Below are 18,252 nucleotides of genomic sequence, written 5' to 3' on the forward strand. Positions count from 1 at the left end.
TTAATAACTGCCCAGTGGTCTTCAGTATTTTCTGAATTAAATTCAAGTAGACGGTAACTTCCTATACAGGCGGTTTTCTGGGTCATGTTAATATTTTTTCCCTAGTCCTTTTGTCATCATCTTAATCACTTCAAACTATTCTAAATCAAAGGTTGAATCAGAGGCAAGTTTTTTGTCTTGTGATGCTCATATGCAAATATCTGGACAACATGTTTTACCACTACTACAGAATAAACATTATCTCATGAAACGTTTCATGGCTTCAGCAAATATTTATATGATGTATTTTACCAATACTACAGAACAAGCATTTTCACTACCAGGTTTAGCATAAGAGAAAAAAAAAAAAATAATAATCTTACTATAGTGGAAGATATCTAATAATAATTGCCAAAGTAGTTAGGCAGTAAAATAAACACCAAGTGACTAAACAGATGAGTATGCTATGCATTATATGATTTTTGTATTATTTCTTCATTTATTTATAAGACAACAACCTACCAGCCTCAAATATGAAGTGTCTCCATTTAGAAATGCTGAAAAAAATTATTTTGATCAAATGATCTTACTAAATATTTCAGCTTTTTTGACTGACTTTTACCTATCTATGTTCTATGCAGCATGTTGAAATTTCAAACTTTATTGCCAGCTTGGGATAAAGAAGTCAGAGTATTGGAATTTGGCAAGATGGAAATTCCATTTTTCGTCAGTATTGTGGTACCTTTTGGTCAGACCAGCTGAAAGGCAGATCCTCAGACAGTATAAATCAGAATAGGTTCAACAAACTCACTGTAATTTCGTTTAGATCATGTATAGTAATTTACACTGCAGTTTTGATTTTTCAAGATACAGTTAATCTCACTAACCCTTACAATTTAAACCTGGAGTTAATAACTTCCTATGACAAAAACATGAATTCCAAGCGATAGCTGTTAAATGCTGTCTGGCACCCACAGCTGATTAACAGAAGTCGCGGAGCGTTCGGAAGGGCTGGGATGTCTGTGTGTGCGGATGGATGTGCTGCAGTCCTGACCCCGGGTCAGCGATGCTGCGCAGCTGTGTGCCCGCTCACAGGCTGCCTGAAAACATCAGCTAGTAGGTCTCATCCAAAGATATTACAGCATAGTGTAGCTATTTTGTTTTTAAATTTGAGTTAATCTGATTCCTCATCTAACCAATTCAGTACTTTAAGTGCCTGTGGCCAAATTTGAGCAAGATTAGAGTTTTAGCAATGTTATTCTGAAGGCTGTCAGGCCTTGCTTCAAGAATATTCAGAAAGCCACCACTTACTGAGGTCTCTGGGGAGTTGGAATAGGATAGGGAACCGTGGACTTCATTAAAAATATGTTATAGGGTCTCTGGTGGATGTGGTCATTGCCATTGTTTCACACTTTTTATAACTGTTCTTGTAGGAAATGGCTTTTATTTAGGGTTTAGAACTGCTCCTTTGTAAAGTTACCATTTAGCTGGATTTTTCACTACGTTATCCATAGTGGTTTTTATATTAGAGTTGAATTCACATCGGCCAAATCTTTGGGAAAGTTGAACAGTAAAATGGGAAAAGGCATAAATCCTCTTTGTGTATTACTGGTTTTAGTCTTAGGCCTTGTTTGATTACAGGTCTGTCAGGGATTTAGATAGATGCTTTCAATACAACATGCATTTTGGTGGATATTTTTCTTTTTTTTATTAGTATCCTAAATGATGATGAAAGCTTAATGAAAATGGATCAAAAATGTATTTTTCCCTAATTTCCTCCTCTCTTCTGCAGGCCCAGATTCTAGAATTTGGCTTGGCAGTGCACGAGAAGGTGGTGCCACAGGACATGAGGCCGTTGCACAAAAAGCTGGTGGACCAGTTCTTTGTGATGAAGTCAAGCTTGGGAATACAGGTACGTGAGCAGGTGCATGGATAAACCAGGACGCTGTTTAGCTGCGATAAGGGTTGTTAAATTTTCCTAAGCAACAAATAGTGACATCTTTTGGTTGTTTGTCCACATTACATCTTGTAGCATTCTTATAGTACCACAAAGCACAGAGAAAGTTAATAAACTTTACATACAGTGCAGAGAAAAATAGTCACGTTTTACTAAAAGGAAAGTATCATCAGTGAAAAGTTAAAATATTTGTCTTACTAATGATGAAGCTGATCCAAAATGCAGATATAACTATTCAAATGACTCTTTGTGTCTTACAAAATGCTTAATGATATTATGCTCCTTTGAATTAATCTTCTTTTAACAACTTGCTAGGAATTTTCTGCCTGTGTACAAGCTAGCCCTGTTCATTTCCCAAATGGAAGTCCCCGTGTATGCCGAAATTCCATACCTGTTTCTATGAGCCCTGATGGTGCCAGGGTAATACCACGACGCAGGCAAGTTAAAATACTAGAAATTGATAGATTTTGTTACTTGTGGAAGATGACCCATAAAATACTTATGTTGTGTGCATGCTTCCTCATATGGTCCGCCTGAAGTATCTTCAGTCATGAATAGCTGATATGTATATTCTCTTTCTCTCTCAACTAATAAATCCAAATTAAACTGTGGAGATTAATAAACATGCTGTTTTCACATGGAAAATTATGATTGGCAACTGAAGTTAACCATTTTGTATTTCATTATTCTCATAATAGTCCCTTGAGTTACCCAGCTGTCAATCGGTATTCATCCTCATCACTGTCATCCCAAGCTTCTGCTGAAGTCAGCAATATCACTGGGCAATCAGAAAGCTCCGATGAAGTTTTTAACATGCAGGTACAAGTTATTGTCATTCTTCAAACTAAACAGAATCTTTCTTACGAAGCTATTTACTAAATTCATGCTTCTATTGTTTCATTCAGAAATCTCAAAGTTATTGCTGATACTTGTTTTAATAAATCTTTAAATGGGCTGCTAACCTCCTTAACTTAGAACAATTTTTTGTGTAACTGTTTCTTCTTTGTTAATTTAAGAGCATGAATTTTTACAAAAGTTATAAGCAGCAATGCACTATGATGCAAAGTCAACTGACCTTACAAAGACTTTTCTGTCCAGTTGTCACAGTTGTGATGTAATTATTTTAATATATTAATTACATTTCTATGTATCTGAGATTTTACTACATCTTTCTGTAGTTACATTAATGCTCTTTATGCCAGTTTGCTATTTTGAAATGCTGAGAAACTAGTCTAATAAATTACAAGTTCTTTGTTTTAGTGAAAAATGTTATCAATTTTTGTTTTCTAAACCAGTAAGTGTAATGTAACAACAGCATCTTTTCTATACGCAGCCTAGTCCGTCTACCTCAAGCCTCAGTTCTACTCATTCTGCTTCACCTAATGTGACCAGTTCTGCTCCATCCAGTGCCAGAGGTCAGTGCTCATCTCCTGTGGTAAACCATATTAAATTATTCTTGATACGTTATGCAGCTGAATTTCTGCATGGTATCACTGGTCAGACATCAAATTTAGCCAGTTGTTTGAGGAATATGAATTATTGGGGACTGAGAATTTCTTTGTTACAAGCATAGAATTGAAATGTCTGAGTTCCATTCCATTAATTTAATCTCTTGACATATTTATGTTCTAGCTTCTCCTCTGTTGTCTGACAAACATAAGCATTCCCGAGAAAACTCTTGCCTGTCCCCCAGAGAAAGGCCCTGCAGTGCCATCTACCCTACTCCTTCAGAAACCTCGCAGGTAGGTAGGAAGCTTGTTGGGAGTCCTCTGAACACAAGTAGCTAAGATGATGATAAAGGCACTTGTTGAACTTTGAGCAGATTCACTGTCTGCTCACTGCTGTTAATTTTCAAGGCTTTTTTTTGTTTGTTTTCATAAGCAAATACTCTAAAATATTTTACATGAAAGAGATCTGACTAGGATACATGGTGCTTGATCACATTTCTGCTTGCTTGGTCTAGGTTTAGATATGTTTTTTGATACTTACTCAAATGCAAATACTTACCAGATGACACAGCCTGCTTGTGTGAAATAGCAGCGTTTGTTCAATCTAGGGAAGAAGAAAGAAAGAAAAACTGTTATCACGGCAGTTGTCCGTGTTGACCTCCCCTTTGTTTCTTCTGAAATAGCTAATCCTAGCCACTGTGAGACAATAACCCACTCCATGTGGCGATTCCTATTTTTCAGTGTAATTTCAGAAAGACGTTGTATTACTCCAGAGGAAAGCATGAATTGTGTTCCTACCTTAAAATTACTGTTACATAGGTCTGTATGAAATTTGTATCTTCTGAGTTATCTGAAATGCAAAATGAGCTTGGTGAGCTGGCCAGTTTTGAATCCTTATTTCATCTTTTCTTCTTAATGGACCTACTTTCCTAAAGTGCTTTCCTTTAACACAGTTGCTCTTTTAATCCATGCCATCACACAACGCACCTCTTGCTGAAGCCGAGAGAGATGAGAACATAAGTACAGTGTGAAAGGCCCTCCTCAACACTCTCATTTCCACCAGAAATTTTGCCTTTGATAAAAAACAACTTAGTAGTCCAGGATCCTTTATTTTAGAAATTATTTGTTGGTTTCTCATTAGTTGTATTCTTGTCCCTTGCTTCTTCAGTTATTGAATTGGGTCTTGACTTAATTTTTTCCTCTTTTCTGTTTAAGCCCTCATGCTGTTAACCCGAGGGCTTAAGACGTAATACTGAAGCTTAGCCAGACTGAAGGGCAGTTCTCGGGAACTACTTACTGATATATCTACTGGGCACTTTCTCAGCGGTAGTGGACCAAACGCACATACAGGAAAGACCAGGAGATGTTCTTTAAATAAAGCGGTTTTACAGTTTGCCGCAAAGAAAAAATTATCCCGTTTTTGCTCCCAGACTGCAAACTCTTGCTTTGCCAAGTGGAATGCGACTTCTATCCCCCACTCTACCCGAGATTCGATAAGGGAGGCTGAGGAGCTCGTAGGCCCAGTCCCCACTCTCTCTGAGACTCGCCCGGCAGGAAAATCTCCCAATCTGTCTCTACCCTCAGTGTCCCAAGAGAGGGTAAGTAGAAACTTGACTTGCTTGTACAGTGAAGTATGTTTCAAAGGTGAGAAGGTCTGACAGTTTCTTTCTGCCCTCACAACCATAAATGAGGATATATCTTTCTAGGGAAAGGTGCAATTTCTTTCTCTGGTGCTCTATTCCCTGAGCAGTAAAAATGGACTGTGATCAGAAACAAAATTCTGATTCTCTGCCTTCTGATTAAGAAGTGGAAAAGAAATCCTCAGGACAAGTGTAAGGAGATATCTTAGAGATACCTGCAACTCCTGTTAGAATTTAGATGCTCAAACTGTTCCTTGTCCTTTCTATTTTTATTCTAACACCAGTTAACTTCAGCAGTCTTGGTTGGAGCTTCACACTAAGTTAATGACGAAAGGACCACCCGTTTATGAACGTCTTTGTTATGGCTTAATGTACGCAATTTTCACACTAGTTTTTCAACTGGGAAAGATGAGATACGCAGGCAAATTCCCACACTTCAAGTCCAAATCAAGTCTTTTGAGGCCATAGCTACCTCATTTAAGGAAGTTTGATGGACTTCATAGAACAAGTCCATCGCAGTACTGCATCCGCTTTGCTCATTGAAATTGCTGCTTAAGCTTATCTATGTACAGCTGCTCTCAGTCAATATCCATTTGTGCTTGCTTTTTGATCTCTGGCTGAGCGATTGTACGGTGTCTCTCCAGCTCTTCCTGTCCTCTGAAGAGGAACGCCTGCTGTCATTGACTGGCCAACAAGCCTCCTTAGTTTTTTGCACTATTCTTCCTAATGCAGCTTTTTGGGTTTCATATTTGGGGCAGGGGGTTGTGTCTCATTAAACATCCTGCGATCGCTCTTGTTCTTCCATATGGTTTTATATTTCATTATTTTAGTATGTCCTTGTTTCTCTGTATTTCATTCAGCTTTTGTCTCTGTCTCCTCCAATTTCAGTTGCTTTTTCAGCCTTTGCTCTTTACCTTCACAACAGAAAACAGACTTCAGTGCTTGCCCATGCAGACTCGCTAGGCAGTGAACATTCAATCCAGACCAGGCAGGAACATATCATCCCATTTGCTGTCACATTAGAGTACACATGTAGTTACACCACCTCAGCTGAATGGTAACTCCAGGAAAACAGATATTACCTGATCCAGTATGACTCTAGTACAGCATAGATAGGCGAACCTGGTGTAGCTCCAAGTCTACCAAAGCATTCTCTCTAGGAGATGTTTTAAGTCAAGTTAAATTAACTAGGTATTTCCTGGTCACTTTGTTACATGGAGCTGCAACGTGTTAGATCAATGATGATTACTTTTGCAGCTGGGTTTGCCATCTTGTGGAAGCTCAGCATAGTGCCTTGCTGACTGGGCACGGTCATCTGTGAACACTGGAAGGAGACACAAGAATAGGATTTGATTTGATTGAATTTGGATTTCACTGATTGTCTGATCTTGCTTTAAAAAAATAAAAGGAAGAAGAAAAAGTAAACTTTATCTGTTCTCATTTCGTTTGGAAAGTACATCTACATTACTTGTAGGATTTACTGTATGCTGTTTACGTCTGTTATCAAGATAAACTAGTAGCCCACGGATTATTTGAATGCTGCCAAAAGAAATAACGAGTAGAATTTTTAAATTGTTTCATAAATGTACTCTGACTTTTTAAAAAAATTGAATATTCAGAAAAGGAAAACAAACACACTTTATGGGTCAGCTCTTATCCACAAGAGAAGTAAGAAAACTGCTACCAAAAGAGTCAGGGTTGGAAATAATAAACAATGATCTTCTAAGATAACAGCCATAACTTGAATATTGTCAAACATTGCACCTTGTTGAGATCCTGATTCTGCAATGAAATTATTGCAAATGCATCCCTGCTCTTGTTTAGTAATCTATCAAGATACCACTTGAGGAATGAGCCTTATTTTGTTTTTTAGGAAGCTGGAAACTGTCAGAACTCAGTACATAATAATCCTCCCTTTGATTCCAGTGTTGTACAGTTTTCAGAAAACTAGTCTACTCCCTATTTGTATACACATTTTTATTAAACTATTTATGTGCTTAGGTGATGTTTATCACACTACCTCCAAAGTAGGCCTGTGTGGTGGGGATAATAACAAAAAGATACTTGTTTTCTTAAAGGCTACTGAAATACAACAGCAGTTATTCATAAACCATGCTATTCTTAATTTACAGAGAATGCTGTTTAATCATATTGGAGACGGTGCTTTGCCACGAAGTGATTCCAATCTGCCTGGCCCTGACAAATGTGAGTGGAAACGCTGCACCATACCAGTCTTGGAAGCAATGAAAATATAATTAATCTGTCATATTCCTGTAGAATACTAATTCTTTTGAGCGCATACTGTCAACTCCAAGTTTTCAAAACATTCTAACTAACTAAATTATGCTAACACTCTAAGTTTCAAAACATTTTGCCAAAAAGGGGGGAACATGGTGTTTGTTTGAACTGAGTGTTGCACTCGGAAGGGTCCAGAATTTTGCAGGAAGGGGTGATGGTGCAGCAGGTGGCAGCAGGCTGCCTGTGAGAGCTCTCCTTTCTGCTTCTCAAGGGAGACATATGGGGTAGTGAGCCCTGGAGATGAACTTCTGGAAACTGGGGCAGAGAGAAGCTAAAGAGATGGATAGAGTCCTGAAGTTTGGTACCTGCAAGTCCTCTTTACCAAATATAAGTCACTGTGCTTTTGGTTACACTTTGATGGAAAAGAAAAGATCAATTTGTGGTTTGTTTTTTTTTTTGTTTTAATTAGAGTAAATGAGAAACCTATGAATTTCCATAGACAAAATACTGCCTTGTATAATTTTGCGCATGGGGAAATTCAATATTGTTGGCACAGTTATTGTGCCACGATTTCATTATGTGCTCCAGATCCATAATATGCTCCCTCATTTCATTATGCACTGCCTTTGTGGTACCCTGAATAAAGGATACAGTAAACCAGGTGTATTGAAAATAACTATTTTAAGAATATACTGTAACAAGAACTGACCAGGAATCAGGTTTTCATCAATAGGAGCTGATTTTTGTAAGTATTTTTGTGTCCAAGTTTTTATGAAAACTTAAGTGTGGAATTTTTCACAGGGCTGAAAAACATATGAAATAATTTAACATGGAAATGGCAAAACTTTTCCACCGGCCTATGCAGCCAAGTACATTACAGAATTGTTAAAATAAAGTATTCTCTCTTGGAGACTTTAGCAGTCCAAAGAACTGACTGCTTGGATGACTTAAAAGAAAAAATTGGCTTTTCAAGAGATCAGGCATGTCAAGTACCTAGGTCTGGTGCCAAGTCATTTTTAGGATGAGGGCAAAACCATACTGCTAGGTGACAGCCTACAATAAAAAGCAAACAATGTAATGCATATTTTGACAATAAAAAAAGCAAAATGGTCCTCCAGAAAATAGATTATTCTGTGCACTGTTCTCAGGGTCAACTAATGTGCAATTATGCAGTAACACTATTGTTAAAGTTATGAAACAAATATTATTTGTACTGCTCTTTTTTTATTAAGTCTGGTATATATACTGGTATAGTATGTATATATATTGCAGTCCTTCTGAGAGCCCTTGGTGTTGCTATGATAGCAATAATTAATACCATCCGTTAGCAACAATACTTTGCTTTCCGCTTCATCTTTGTAAATGAGCACAGGGTCCTTGCATGTGGTTCTCTTCTCACACCTATGAAACAAGCAGACAAGAAGGAAACTAATGGCAAGGCAAGAAGTTTCAGGCTTTGAAGGTGGGGGGTTTTTTTGGTGGGGGGTTTTTTCGTGGGGTTTTTTGAGGGGGAAGGGGGAGGTTTAAAGCAGGTTTTTTCCCCTTTTTTACAGGACATGTACAAAAAATTATGGGGTTTAAGTTCGCTTTTGTCCTGTCCGTGTTAAATGCCCTGTCTTTCTGTCTATCTGACTTCTTTCCAATATTGGTGGCTCCTTGATAACATAAGATAATCCAGTTCTGTTAAGGAAGTTGTTCCAGGCCTTACGGGATCATTCAATTAAAGTTATGGAACTTGGTAAAGGTAACATAGACAAATACAACAGCCACTTTTATGTACATCAGGGTGATAGTCAATACATGATCAAGCAGAGATCCGTGACCATGGATACGAACAGTGTATACAAATTTTCGCAGTCCACAATAATTTCTTCATTTGATTCCTCCCCCCTCCGCCCTGTCCCCAGACACTTTCATTTCTTCCAATTTTACTCCCTTCATTTTGTGCCCTTCTTTCCACCTTCTTTCAATTCTGAATTTGTAGCCCTTGCAGGCAAAAAAACCCATGTTAGCATGGAAAGCTTTCTGAGGGAGGTTGATTGGAATTTGGCGAGTTCTTTTCTCTAGTCCCTTCTGTATATAAAATGAGTTAATGGAAACAATTTCTGAATAGTCTGTTCCCCTCTGCCTAGAAACCTCTAAATAGGAGTCTGGTGCAACGATAAACCGATTATAACAGGCTTCAAGCTTATCTCCCTTTGTGGTTGGATTTGCAGTGCACCAGAGTGCTATCTCAGCCGCTGCTGTTGTTGATGGTCCCAACTGCTATACAATCACAAACTGACCTGAGGGCCAGATGCATGCATCAGGCAACCGGGAGATTGACAGCTGTTATTTAAGAGCTTTTCAAATGTTGATGTAATCATGAGAGCTTTTCAGGCAACTTGTTGTTTAATGTTTTTACTCTGTGTATTTTTACCCTTACGGATAAAGGCAAGTCAGAGAGCAAGAAGTGTTGATGCCTATGCCAGCTTTTTCATTCTCTTCCAGCTGTAAACACCACCCCCAGCAGCTGGAGCCTGGACAGCGGGAAGGAAGCCAGAAACACATCAGAAAGTGGAAAGCTTATATCTCCTCCTGTACCACCAAGACCTGCACAGACTGGTGAGTTAATGGGCATTTCAGGCTAAGCTCCAGTAAAAAAAATTATCTACTTGAGGGCTTAGATTCTTTCCACTCTGATTAATGTTTAACTTCTTGAGCAGGTTAATGTATTATTTGATTGCTTACAGGGAAGGCCGTAGAACTGCCTCTGCAGGTATTTTCATCTCATTAATGTTCTCTGTAGCATTCTGTTTCCAATACTCTGCCCTTTCACTTAATGACTGAGTATTTTCAGACAGTTCATGCTGGTACTGGGGAGGATGATCAAATTTAATCCTTTGATCTTATGATAATTGGAGGTTAGCAATCAGAAATGATCATTAAACACAAAGAATCTTACTGGCCAGAAAATGCACAGCAATCGTGGAAGTACATGAATTCTGTTACTATAACCAATTTGCCTTTCAAAAGATTAACTTCCATTTAAAGGAAAGGCTGCTTAAGTGATACTAAAATATAATTGCTCTCAAGGGAGTGAAGACCCTTTCTGTGTTTTAGACTTAGGCCTCAAAGTATGTCCAGGCACGTCTACAGTATATTTACAGGTAATTGTTTGATGTAAGTACATTATGTGTTGTCTGTTTTCTTATTTGACGTACAAATACATAATATATTTCTTAATAGAAGAACAAAAAGAGGAAGGGAAAAGTTATTATACTGACTTTTTTTGAATTCTGATATCATTTGGTAGGATATAAACCAATTTATGGTGATATAAAATTTGTCAGAGAAGATGGATGCAGAAATTTCTTATACTTCATTGGTTGTACTCCAAGATAATCCTGAGAACAAAGTAAAATAAAATCTCTAAAACTATTTGCAGCCATCAGGCAAGTACCTAGAAGGAACCAGAGATAATGTTTGTGTATTGAGTGATCTCCTATCCGCTTAAAAAGATTTCTTACTGACAATTGTAACGCCAAGAGTGAACTGAAATCTTTCTGACTTACAGCATCACCAGCAAGACACATAGCCTCCGTTTCCCCTTCTCCTGCTGGCAGATCACCAATGAAGGTACTGTCTTATTGCAGTGAACTGACTTTGTGGGACAGGTCGTGCGTACTGTGGGGTAGATAGTATATATTTAATATACGTTATTTGGGGTTGTATTATGTTTTCCTTTTATTATCATAGGCCTATACAAAAACCACTCACAAGAATAAGCAGCCGTAACAATTACAACAGCTCTGAAGATTTTCAGAACCGCAGGCAAGAAACCTAATCTTGAGAATCTTTAGCCTCTCAATACTAGACTTCTCACCTACCTTGGATAATCAAGCTCACCTGAGTCAGTGGACAGAAGGGAATGTAAGGATTAAATGTATGAGGTGCCCAATGGTCCACCTAGTCCAGAATTTTGTCTCCAACAGTGGCAAGAGGTGAGATGCTGGCTAAGGAGGGGGCGACCCATTACCCTTACTCCTCCAGCATCCAGAGCTGTTGGATTAGAGGGTGTGTTAGAGAGTAATCCCTGCTTCAGTCATTTTAATATCCACTTCCTCTGCAGAATGATCCAGGGAGGTTGTGTAAGAAGTTAGAAGTAGTTTGAAGCCTGCCAATAGGAAACAGTAAGCACAGGCTGTGAATAAGCATTGGTTTTTCTCTGACAGGTAAGCACCTATCGCAATTGGGGATCCAGGCCACAGTGAGCAGGTTTCATTTTTATTTCAAGATATTTGAATGTGTCAGTACCCACGTGTTGCACAGCAGCTTATTTATTGGAAAACTTGACCAGGAAATCTGTGTCTTCCACAGCACTGGAGGACACAAACAGGCAGCCTGCGTATTCCAGGCAAACCCCGCTATTGGCAGACTGCACATTAGTCTCAGGGATAGCCGCTGCCACCCTGTTGAAGCAGAGATAATTCTGCGGTTAGAAGTATGAGGTTCAACAACCTGGAAGGAGAGCAAATGGAAAGGAGCATGACTGGTGCTTCAGGCAGTCAGATTCAAGGGCAGAGGGAGGCAGTCCTGCTGAAGTGGTCCCTCAGCTGCACAATGCCTAACTAAAGCTGCAAGAGGTACACATCTCCTGAGGAGGAGGAAAGTGGCACCCCTAAATGCCTCCTTTCCCTTTGAGGTCCCTAATCACAAGTCTGCAGTCATTCCACCATTTGTCATCCCATGAATCTGTAACATTCCCACTTGTGGCTGCGCAGTGGTCCGGGATCAACATGGAGCAATTGTGCTGGCTATTAGAGTGCCCCGCAGCTCTATTACCATAGTATAACTTCTGCTGACAAAAGCACTGATCCCAGGTTTCACACTAACTGCTTACTAGGAGGCTCTTCAGAGCGTTAGGATCTTGTACGCAAGGTGAGCAACTCTTCCTTTTTCCCTGAATGGACTAGGTACTGATGATTCTTAGGGATGTTTGAAGCTTGTCCTAACGTTTCCTTCTAAAGGCCTGGACAGTATTTAAGCATTTCACAGCCAAAGTCTGGATTGCCGCATGGGAGAGGAATGCTGGCCCAGAATAATTCTGAGAGTTGCTGGATCTCACTTCAATGCTGGCCCAGAATAATTCTGAGAGTTGCTGGATCTCACTTCAAGCATCCATGAATTTCCAGACTGTTGTGGTGTCTAGACTGTTACTACTGGTACAATCAGTCTGTACTGCTGTCAGGAAAAAAAAGTGCTTACCCCTGCTCAGCTCCTAAATTAAAGCAGGCAGGATTTACACATATTTTTGCTCTTGTTCTGAATGACAGCAGCAAACGTCCTAAATCTTATCTATGGTCACTTAATCCGAGTGTCAAGCGCTCTTGGAACTTGAACCAATTACATCATTTATTTGAAGATCTTGTCCCTGGACTTTTGTGGGAGTAGGAGTGCAGCTGCAGCCTCCTCACATGCAGAGGAACGGAACCTGAAACAAGTAGTTCAACAGGCTCCTCGCAATGCCTGAACTGTCTTCAACATGTATTGAGCTTCAAATAAAATTTGCTCTGCTCTTCCCTAGCCATATAAAGGGCTCCATTTTTAGCCTTTGTTCCAACTGTTACGTGCTGCCAGAGAAGGCCGTCTTAGTACAAAATCCACTGATGTAAATGAAGATTTTTCTTTTTTCCATTGCTTTCAGTGCACTGTGGATCCAGTCCTAGACGGATAACTAAAATTATCTCAACAGGATAAAGTCAGTGCAGCCAGCTCTATACGCCCCTGCCCCTCTCCTTTTCCTCCCCTCCCCACCCTTCCTTGCATGGCTCACACTCTCACCTCAAGCTGAGCAGCTGAGTGCCAACCGGTCTAACAAGAATTGGGGTGAGAAATTTGTCTTTGATGCGATTTCTCTATCCCTTTTTTAGCCTGTGCTTGAGGCCCTTAAGTCTGGATTGTCTCAGATGGCTCCGGTCAAAATCAGATACATTGCAAAAAAATTTTCAACTTGCAAAGTACGGTCTAAGCTTTTACAGTTTCCAGTTGAAGTTGCTTCACCAGAATAGGACTGCTCGATGTTTTTAGGCAGGGCTTTACCGGTCCTGCCTCTTATTCTTTGTCATCGCTGTCGTTGCCGCTTGGGCCCTCAGCTCCCCCATCCCTCACCTTCCCCCCCAGACCTGCGAGGCTGCTGGCGCAGCCGTTTGCAACCTTCGCCCTCCGCCGGACCCTCGTCCCCGGGGCCCGCAGCGACTTTTTGCGCTTCGTGCAAGTGCCACGATGTGCCCAAGGAATGCCTGGGCCGCGGGGGAGAGGAAGGGGGGAAGCAACCGTGGTTCCAAAATGGCGTCCGCAGCAGCAATGCCTCACTGCCTGCCTTCTTGCTGCTGCCCCCTGAATGGCAGCAGAGGGCATTACGATGCCGCCGCGTAAAGGTGCATTGCGTTGCGTGACGGCGCGGTAAAAAACTGCGAGAAGCTTCAGAGGATGAATTTGAAACATGAGGGACCGCAGTAGCGGCGGTGACCGGGATGCGAGGCCCACACTTTGGCTTTAGAGGGCAGGGCACCGCTAGGCATGTCCGGCACGGGGCTAGGCCTTTCGCTTACAGCTAGGAAAATCGAGGGTTCGTTTTAAAGGCTTCCAGATTTTTTCCAGGGTATTTTGATAGGAAGGTTAACGCTTCGGTACGGTTTTACTTCCACTTGCATGAATTACCGGCACGAGCACTGTTCGGGGTGTATGTAGGCGCTCTCGAAATGCGCTTTTTATTGGTTTCTCACGGGATCCTAATCAAACAGGGACGCAACCGTTTACGTGTATGAAGCCCCAGAATCCACCTGCTTATCCCTGTACGTTTTCAGCCTGAGCGCGGCAGCGCTCTCCCTCCTTGACTCCGGGTGACTTCTTCCTCTGCCCGTTCTTTCTTTTGCGCAGGGGTCCGCGCAGTCGTTCACGCCGTCTCCGGTGGAGTATCATTCCTCGGGGCTCATATCCAACTCCCCGGTGCTGTCGGGCAGTTACAGCAGCGGCATCTCTTCGCTCAGCCGCTGCAGCACATCGGAGACGTCGGGCTTCGAAAGCCAAGGCAGCGAACCGCCAGTGACTGTCCCAAGCTACGGCGTTCCCGAGGAGCCTGTGAGAAAAGAAAGTAAAACCCCGCCGCCTTACAGCGTGTACGAGCGGACTTTGAAACGCCCCGTTCCTCTACCTCACAGCCTCTCCATCCCGCCCGCCGCGGAGCCGCCGGCCCTGCCGCCCAAGCCGCAGCTGGTCCGGCCAAACAATCTGGAAAACAGCGGCCGGAGGACTGAGCAGGTTCCCCGGCCCAGGCCTCTGCCCCGCAAAGTCTCTCAGCTATGAGAAGAAACGCTTTTGTATTTAATCGCAACCAGTTCTTTCCCGGTTAAGAAATAATATTTTTTAAAAATGGTGGAACGTGTTTAGTTAGGCACTTTAATGTTTTGCCCACCTTTTCTTTCGAGTAATTGCGAAACGCTTATTAATATTATGTTGCACATTTGAAATGAAATTACTAATTTGGGTTGCCAGATATTATAGGAAGCATGACTGAGAGGATTTTTTTTTTTATTATTTTCATGGTGGTGAATACTGATAAATGCTTTTATTTGTACTTTATTTTTATTTAAAAAATTAAATCTAAAACCCTACAGCTCTCATCTGAGTTAGCCGAATGCTTCTTACAAAATGCAGAATATACTGACTGGATCTTTACTACTAGAGATAAATGCACGCTTTCTAACAAAGTAGTCTGTAGACTAGGATGTTTCTGCAAGTAGGCTGAAAGTTGTTTCTCTTATCTGATGAACAGGTTGGTCATTTCAAATGTCTGTGGAAAAACTGAGATATAATGCAAGTTATACTGCAGAGAACTGTTGTAAGAATGTGGTTTGGAATCTTTGAAACACACGCTTGGTTTATGTTATTTTTAAGATGGAAAAATACCTGCATTTCATTCAGCGTACAGCACCGTTCTGGTGAATCTTGATAAGGTTTTGTGCCATTAGTGTATTGTTGTACCAGACACATCCTTTTCCTTTTGAGGTGCGATTTACTTTTATTCTTCCAGTTAATGCGTTTTTTTGTTGTTTTGGTTTTGTTTTTTAAAAAGCTACCAGTTTGCTAGTGGAGGCTCTCTGCTATTTTTGAAAGTTCACCCTAAAATACAGTCTGTGTATGAAATAGGTACAAATAAATCGTTCATTTAACTTGTGTACAAGAATCAGTACTGACTAGTACCGAGGCAATACCCTCAATGAACAAATTTTTAAAAGTACAAATTACTGGTTATCGATCAATAAATTTCAAAAGCTTAATTGCAAAGGTCATTAGTAATTCTGTAAAAACCTAGCAAAAATTCTGAACAGCTCTTTGGATGTGTACGTACCAGTGGAGTCAGGTTTTGGATTTGCTTTTTAGCTTGAGTTCATCACCATCATCTTTATTGCAGAGGAATGGTGTTTGGCCTTAGGTTGTATTTTAGTGACTGGCATCTGAAGAGCTCTGGAAAGCTAATGCCAAGCCGTAGGAATGTGGAGGGGAAAGAAAAGAGAAGAGAGAGGGAAAAAAGAAAAAAAAAAAAAAAAAAAAAAAAAACACCAACAAACCCCAAGCACCTTCTGTATGTATTTTTTGTATCCTCTTTCTTTTACTGACTGTTTAACATGTGCTTGGGAACAGATGTGTGAACTGCATTTTAAATCATGCTGTTAAAAATATTCTCCCTCTTTTGTTGGGAAGCTTATGTTCATTTTAGCTGTGTTTTATTTGTCGATAGTTTAACTGGAAGAAAGTGACCACTTTTTATATTCTCTCAATTAAACCTTCAGCAGTTAGAAGCTGTTGATGGTAGTTATAGAGGTTTTCTATAATAAATGTTCAAGTATTTTTGTACATAATTGGTAAATTTTAATAAGGAGTGTACCATTATGTGAAAAAGAAGCAAACAGTTGTGTATGCAGTAAGATTGTTATAATTATGCCAAATACTTTATGTATGGAAAAAAGAATATTTGTAAATATGTGCTTTTAACAATAATTCTGCCATATTGACTTTACAATTTTGAATGTCAGAAAAAATTAATATATGTTAAAATATTTATGTTTTAGTGAAAGTATTCATAACTTGAAAAGGAACATGAATTTTAGCTTTGTATCTTGCTGCTTTCAAAGTCTGAAGTTCCTTGAACTAGCTCTTGCTTTCTACTATAACATTTTTGTGTCTGTAACCACATCATAAAAGGTGTAGAAGGCTACATATTTATGCTGATATAAAGAAGTAATGCCTGAGATTTAAATAAGGTGTCACAAGTAAGATAACAAAGCTACTTTGATTTTATTTATTTTTTTTGACCCCAGTGTAGTTTAATAGGTTTTGTTGACTAGTGCTTGAGCACAGTATGAATCAGTGTTACTAGCTCCTGAAGCCTTTTTTTTTTTTTTTTTTTTTTTTTTTATTTCTGGCAGTGAGCAGAGTGGATGACTTTATCATTTGTGTGCATTACTGAAGTCAGCTTTGCAGCAAAACATTTCACAAAGTTTCTGTTTACCTAGACACTCATATTGGTTGCTGCATAATGTTAATATGGAGTAAAAGGACTTGATTAATCTTTACAGTACAACTTGTTTTCTACAGAATGGGAGATTATAATTCAGTTTGTCACGGAATTAAAGTTCTGACTCCTTGTCTTGCTAAATCCAGTTTTCTTTCTGTTAAAAGTCTCCTGATGGATCTAGTTTTCTCCCTATTTGGATCCGTAATTACTTTGTGAGACAACGTGGAGAGTATTGACCTGCTCTTCTGAACAAGTGAAGAATGTAAAATTTACTAGGAGAGTTCACTGTAAATTAACCTGCATGAGCGCTCTGTTTTTATAACCATGACATCAGGAATACTCTGAACGATAGCAGACGGTGTAAAATTGACAGAGTATTCTAAAACCGAGCTGACACATTTTCTGCTTAGCCAGTTTTGACAAATTGATTCTGTAGATCAGCTTTTCAACCTGATTTCCTATAAAAAATGTAGTATGAAATTTTGTTATGTATGTTGCAACACCCAACGCTTGAAAACCTAATGTAAATAAAGGTCTCGTTTGAATTTTATGTATTACTCGGAAATGTAGTTTTATCGCTTTCTGGATCACGGTGAGTAATTCAGAAGCTCACATAGAAGAACCTATGAGAAAAAGTTGCTGTTACTACTGAACAGCTTGAATGTTAGCCAACGTATGTGTAATAGGCAAGATGATCTTCTGTTTAAACACTGCATTTGAGATGCTGGTACCTCTGGGGTGCCGCAGAAGCAACTGCAAACTGGGCTGGCTGGCTTTGAAATGATGCAATTCAGACTGGTTCTCATGATGGGCTAATACCTCTGAACGGTGAGTGAACTCAAGTATCTTGATGTCTCAAGTCAGATCATAGCCAATGGCCTGTGTCCTGAAAGAAGCACAGAGCTGAAGCTACCCCTTGATAGGAAAGGTTTCAGCGTGGTGCAGGTATGGCCCCGTTCAGATGGAACGGAGTGTAGCTACGTGTAAATCTTCTGTATGGAAGTGACACCTCGCCCTCCCGCCTGACCGTTCTTGCTCACGGATTGTCCAACAGCGTCTGCAAAAAGCACAGTGACTGAGCAAAAAGGGACCAATAGGCAGGAGTCGATGCCTGAGGTGTAAATGATGAAAAGCATCTTGTTTTGAGCGTAACCATAGTCAGCGAGGCACGTAGCAGCATTGTATCAGTAACCCCAGGTGCTGACAGACAGAGCTCTTTGCTCCAGAGCTCCGTCGGTAGCCAGGTTCTCCCACAACACTCTGATGATCCAGGTAGAGCCTTGACGTACGCTCGGCAAAGGGCAAAGCCGCATCTGCTGGGACAGCGTGAAAGGATGGTCACCGCAGGAGCCCTTGAGATTCTGACCTTGAACCAGATTCTGCAGGAGAAAGCCCTTTCCATATTAATTTAGTTTGTCTTTATCTTCTCCT

The 18,252-nt window shown here is 40.2% G+C and overlaps 1 protein-coding gene across 5 annotated transcripts in view; it reads left to right on the forward strand.

The window, feature by feature from the left end:
- Positions 1-17,371, forward strand: part of DOCK4 (dedicator of cytokinesis 4) — a 251,486-nt gene extending 234,115 nt beyond the window's left edge. For 3 of the 5 annotated variants that reach the window (XM_049814215.1, XM_049814217.1, XM_049814216.1), the window contains 10 exons: positions 1,772-1,891; positions 2,252-2,373; positions 2,635-2,755; positions 3,270-3,351; positions 3,569-3,678; positions 4,815-4,982; positions 7,157-7,229; positions 9,753-9,866; positions 10,819-10,880; positions 14,184-17,371. In XM_049814215.1, coding sequence (XP_049670172.1) covers positions 1,772-1,891; positions 2,252-2,373; positions 2,635-2,755; positions 3,270-3,351; positions 3,569-3,678; positions 4,815-4,982; positions 7,157-7,229; positions 9,753-9,866; positions 10,819-10,880; positions 14,184-14,609 — 1,398 coding nt within the window. In that variant the 3' untranslated portion in view covers positions 14,610-17,371. The remainder of the gene's footprint in view (positions 1-1,771; positions 1,892-2,251; positions 2,374-2,634; positions 2,756-3,269; positions 3,352-3,568; positions 3,679-4,814; positions 4,983-7,156; positions 7,230-9,752; positions 9,867-10,818; positions 10,881-14,183) is intronic. The other 2 variants (XM_049814218.1, XM_049814219.1) reach the window with 1 other exon arrangement.
- Positions 17,372-18,252: the final 881 nt, after the last annotated feature.

The sequence above is a fragment of the Accipiter gentilis genome, chromosome 11 (genome assembly GCF_929443795.1).
Source record: "Accipiter gentilis chromosome 11, bAccGen1.1, whole genome shotgun sequence".
Taxonomy (NCBI): Eukaryota; Metazoa; Chordata; class Aves; order Accipitriformes; family Accipitridae; genus Astur; species Astur gentilis.